Source organism: Triticum aestivum, chromosome 2B (assembly GCF_018294505.1).
Source record: "Triticum aestivum cultivar Chinese Spring chromosome 2B, IWGSC CS RefSeq v2.1, whole genome shotgun sequence".
Classification (NCBI taxonomy): domain Eukaryota; kingdom Viridiplantae; phylum Streptophyta; class Magnoliopsida; order Poales; family Poaceae; genus Triticum; species Triticum aestivum.
Window position 1 is genome coordinate 623,603,626 of NC_057798.1, and position 5,606 is coordinate 623,609,231.

At 41.5% G+C, this 5,606-nt stretch overlaps 1 protein-coding gene across 1 annotated transcript; it reads left to right on the top strand.

Moving 5' to 3' along the window:
* Positions 1–1,747: 1,747 nt before the first annotated feature.
* LOC123046363 (uncharacterized) lies at positions 1,748–3,864 on the top strand. The gene is made up of 5 exons (XM_044469711.1): positions 1,748–1,763; positions 1,907–1,956; positions 2,170–2,301; positions 2,395–2,468; positions 3,617–3,864. Exons 2-5 carry the CDS (start codon positions 1,926–1,928, stop codon positions 3,842–3,844), a joined length of 465 nt encoding a protein of 154 aa, XP_044325646.1. The 5' UTR covers positions 1,748–1,763; positions 1,907–1,925; the 3' UTR covers positions 3,845–3,864.
* Positions 3,865–5,606: the final 1,742 nt, after the last annotated feature.

Genomic DNA, 5,606 nt, shown 5'->3' on the forward strand with positions numbered 1-5,606 from the left:
CTATGGTTAACATCATACTTGGCAAGCATTTTACGAAAAGCACTATGAATAAAGTATGAATCACCATCAGTCATTAAATATGTAGGGACTCCCTACCTTGGGAAAATAACTTCCTTAAGCATTTAAATAGAGGTGTTGTGATCAACACTACTAGTTGGAATAGCTTTTACCCATTTAGTAACATAATCAACAACAATCAAAATATGTGTATTTATACCAATAATGAGGCTGGACAACTCGCTTTCAGGGAGCTCCCCCGATTTCAGCCTTCGTTGGCCGTTCGATCAGGGTCAACCCGATCTTTTTTTCGCTGCTGGTCGTTGGATCTGGATGGAAAAGGTGAGTTGCCTTTTTGACCATGCGGTGAAACGTCGATGGGGATGACCTGTGGGCTCGGGTAAAAGCGGATTGGCTGGATCAAAGTTTTTTGGGTGCGCCAGCGGCCTCTCCTGCCGTGCCACGTGCACGCATGGTGGGCACTGCCCAGTTTCTGGTTCGCTCGCCCCTCTGGATTCGCCTGTTGGTGCGGCTGCAAGTAGGCCTGCCTTTCTTTGGTCCCACACATCGGTCTGATGGCTGCGGCTTTTTCGTGTGCGCGTTGCCTCCTGCGTCGCGTCGCGTCTCGGGTCAAATGCGCCCGGGGGCCCGCATCATGCGTTACGGGGAGCAGTTACGCAAGGATAGGCTGATGCGTATATACCCGCATATGCACCCACGTCTATTCTATAGCGATGACGGGTGGGCCGGCGCTGCTCCTGTCCCGTTCGTCGATGGCACTGGTTGCGTGCACGTCTCGTCGCTGTTGGGATTCACCAATCCCATCCACGCCCATCCTCCAAACGTGCAAGGGTTCTGCCAACCCTTCGTCAAGTCTGCGTCCCCTCCGCCTCGTCTCCTACCTGCTCCCTCCTCTCCCACATCATTGCCCTCAAGCCCACGCCCCCTCCACCTTGTCTCCTCTCCAACGCCGCCGCCCTAGATGCGTCGTCAGGGACGCCGTCGACACGTCGGGATACGTAGGGATGGAGCTCAGCCCGAGTCTAGCAGAAGCCCACTCCTAACCCTATTTTCTCGATTGACAAGACCAGGGCAACGGATTGGATCGAGGGCGCCCGCATGGCCTCGCCGCCGCTGCCGCCTGGATTCGCTAGCTGCCGCCTCGAGTTACCTCCGTCGCCGCCGCCGCGAGTCAGCTCCACCGTTGCCGTCAGGAATCTCGTCCAGGCAAATTAACTTCCTCCGAGTCCCTGGTCTCCCTTGTCCTCCTGCCCTGCTTGATTCGTGTGTGTGTGTGTGTGTGCGTGCGTTCCAGGCAAATTAACTTCCTCCGAGAGTCCCTGCTCTCCCTTGTCCTCCTGCCTTGCTTGATGCATGTGTGCGGGTGCGGGTGTGTGTGTGTGTGGGTGTGGGTGCGTATGTTTTTAGTTCGAGTGTGGATGCTCGGCAATAGTGATGTAGGTCTTTTTGTAGAACAGAATGATTAACCCACAATAGTGATGTATGTTTTTAGTTCGAGTGTGGATGCTCGGCAATAGTGATGTATGTTTTTAGTTCGAGTGTGGATGCTCGGCAATAGTGTGGATGCTCGGCAATAGTGATGTAAGTCTATTTCTAGAGAAAATTTCTAGGAATTTGATTGACGGAGGCATCACTATCTGGCGTTGGATTATACATTTTTGCAGCACTACCACTATTGTTTTTGTTTGGCAGGAATGAATGTTCTAGGGTTGGAGCAGAGGGGGTTGAGCAGCAGTTGAGCTTAGGTGAGTATTCAGGTTCTATAATTGACCCACTAAGAAAAGTATGATGCCAGTTATGCAATTTCTTTTCATAGAACGTTGTTATCTTTATCTTAGTGAATGTACAGTCTAATGTTCAGTTCATTGTCTCAGGCATGAATTTACAGATTCAAGATTTTCTTACACATGGGGATTTTTGTTCTCCTAATGTTTCTAGGTATTTCTCATTATCAAGAGCATTTACATTGCTTTACAGAGTATACATCAAGCACAGCTGAAGTACATATCAAATAGTTGTATTCCAGAGTTGTTTGATTCGCATGATAAACATTCTACAAATAGTTCCCATGCCATAATAAGTTATAATAATGTTTTGTTTCTCTTATATTTATATGTTTACACCACTACTTTTCTTCCAATTTTGTTGGAGGCTCATATCAGGTTGCTTTGGAGGTTGATATCAGGTGGCTACTCATGTTTGGCTTGGTGGCTTGGTGCCTAAATTTTAGATGTTTCATTAATCTTGGCTGCTTTTCTCATCCGTTTTGGGTTTTAACCTTGGGTAAATGGACTGATATTTTCCTTGTCTGTAAACTATGTGCTGACATGCTTATGCTCTAACAAGTTCCTCTGCTTTCATTTCACACATTGTCAGATCTAGAAGGTTGCAGCTTCTTTGTTCTCCTACTCAAGAGTTGCTCATTGTTCAGTTCAAGCCATGTTCTTCAGGTATCTTCCTTTACATTTTCTTTACGCGATGGTCAGTTGATCTAGCCAAGGGCTTCTCTATTGTTCTTGGTTTATTGGAATATGTTTTGCTTTGCTAACAAAATAGTAGGCATGTGTGTGAGATTACTTCTCGGTGAATCTAACATAAGATTCTACCTTTAATTCCAGTCTGTTTTTAACTCTCACAAGCTCTTTTTGTTGTTATGTGTTGCTATAAGTTTGGACTTGCATAGAGAACAATTGAAAACTTGACCACGACAATTATATTTACCAAACATGATTTGAATTCTTGGGCGTGCCTATATGTTCTCTCTATTTTAGAGTATGATGCTCTCAACAATCGGAAGAATCAACATGTAAATCAATTTATAAGTATAAAATCTTGTGAGATGGATCTCCATTTTCAATTGGCGGCTTTTCTTAAACATTCATACCTTTGAAAGCTTCTACAAGACTCTCCTTGGACCATTCAGCACATGTTCTGTACCCCTGAGCAAGTTCATGGATACCCCTATACTCCAATAAGATATTATAAGAACGCAACTAAAACAGAATTTTCGTCAAATCATTTCTCGAGATGCCCCCTGTAACCTATGTTGCGTTTATGACTGAATTGTCTTTTCTTTAAGACTAGCATGGTATCAGCCTTTGGCATCTTTAATCTTCAATGTAGAAGATTAAGATCAAATATGATCATAGCAAACACAAATGAACACAATAAAAAAGTTGATGGTAAAATTGTTCAGTGTCTGCCATATTATATTTTGTTATAAGTGATAGTAGAAACTAACAATGAATTCTATCTACATTCAATGAACTATGGAGAACATGTGCTTGGGAGGGGATTTGGAAAGAATAGTTACGACGAGTTCTTGTTTTACTTAATAATCTTCAGTTTTCTAATTCATAGCTCTGTGTAGTGTGTAAACACTAACCAAAGGAGGATCACATTTTGTTATTCTTTTTTTAAATAATTATGAGTGAGTTGCATTCTGTTGGTTCACTAAACTCGCCTTATTGATTGTTTACATACAGAAATAAACCCTTTTGGTCATTGTAGATGTGTACTGTTGTAACAATGCATGTTAGCTACAGATGTTATATAATTCTTTTTATAAATCTTGACTGAATCAAGATATCTTCTCCAGGAAAATCATCGTTTCTTCACTTCCAAGGCCAGCGTCACTCAACTTTGCTTGGAGCATGCTTATTTGTTTCTACATTGCCTTTGCTTAATATTTCTCTTGATTTCCTATGTGATTGAGATGTGTGCCTATCTCGACTGTTCTGTTGTGTTGGCAATTTCTCGCCACTGGCCCATTATAACTGTTGTTCACGTACCTGGTGCACTTCTAATTTTGAATTGTGCTTGCTGAGTGCCCTCATTTTTTTACTACCTTCCGTTGGTGTATATGCAAGCTGTAGAGCTTTGTTGTTCAATCTGGTTATAGCTTTATTCTCCTATTTTCTTACTCATTCCCACATTGTCTTAGTTATTAGAAATGTAAATAGGCCATGTGAAAATAAGCTAAAGTAGCTTTTTTGGGAGATTTTTTGTGACACTGTTTTTTGTTCAACAGAACCATTTTTTTGCTTAGTAAATTACATTATGTGTCCAGCATCTGATGGTTTGCTACCTATATTACTGGCTTGCATGCTTTGAGAAAATGATTTTAGCATGTTTGTCATTCATATATCTGTCCATCTGCGATGGAAAAAAATGTTATTTGCTCATGCCTCATGTCATAAAATCAAATGTCTGCATCATGTTGATATTCTTCATAAAGAAACCACTTGCTTTTACAAGTACTGGACTATTGTGAGTGTCGTCGTCTTCATTGATGGGAGGATGAGAGCGGCAATAGCGCTAGCCAGCGAGGCAGGCTGCTTGGCTCTGGGGCCGACACCTACCGTCCACTTTCGTTGGGCGGATCTGCCACTTCAAAAACTTTGGTGGCCATAAGCAATCTCAAGAGCTTGTTGTGATGATTTGAATGTAAGCAGTTTCCTTCGTTGTGCTTGTGTGTGCTTCTATGTCTTTCATGGTCTATTCTTAGTGTATGGAATGGTTATATTAGCCATGTAGTTTACTTTCATTTTTGAATCTTGATGCATCGAAAATAGTTGTAAACTGCAAGACCTTATTTCTGTGGGTGAAATAATAGATGCACATTGGCTCTTTTATTGTTTTTGATTATTGAAAGAGAGATACACATACTGGTTTGCATTAATGGTGTTAAAGTTTAAAAACGTTATTAAAACCAACGTCCAACTTTGTACATCTGAAGTTTTGGATTGTTGTGCCAACAATAAACAGTAAAGGAAAAATCTGCTTCAATATTCAGTTGGTACGCAGCTGCAACTTCTATGTTATATTTGGAAGCTGCTCTATGTGATTTTTTGTGTAGTTTGTGATCAAATGAAGATAGAATTTTTATGAATATAACATGTGCAACATGCTACTAACAGAGTCAAGTTTGTATGAATTTGTTCACTTTGTGGTCAGTGGAAATATGACTGCCTTGTGCACTTTTCCAGCGGAAGATGAACTTGGTGTTGCTTGCTATGACGAAATGAGGTGTTTGCCTGGTTGTAAATTGCATGCTGATGTTACTGTAGTTATGTTCTATTCTCTAAAGAAACATGGGGTCGGATGCAATAGGTTAAGGAAAAGGGCATTGTTGAGCTACGACAATAGACAATGAAGAGCTAATCGAAGACATTTCCTCATGGCAATAGGCAATAAAGAGCAAATGGAAGGGATAGAAATATTTTGTTGGCTGCAAGCCCCTATTTTCTTCAACTAAGAGATATTAAATTTATTGCCATATGTGCTTGCCCGTAAGGAAATCAATTAAAATATGGATTTCTTTTCATCGCTAACATGGAATCAGCAGGTCTCTGCGCCATTTGGCGCAACGGATCCACTAGTACCCATTAGAGGAAGGAAAAGGTCTCATGTAATCAAATCCCCAAACATCAAATGGTTCAACAGCAAGTGAATAATTCATAGGCATTTCTTGACGCTTACCAATATTACCTATTCTTTGGCATTCATCACAAGATGAGACAAACTTGCGGGCATCCTTGAAGGGAGTAGGCCAATAAAATCTAGATTGCAATACCCTGTGAGCAGTT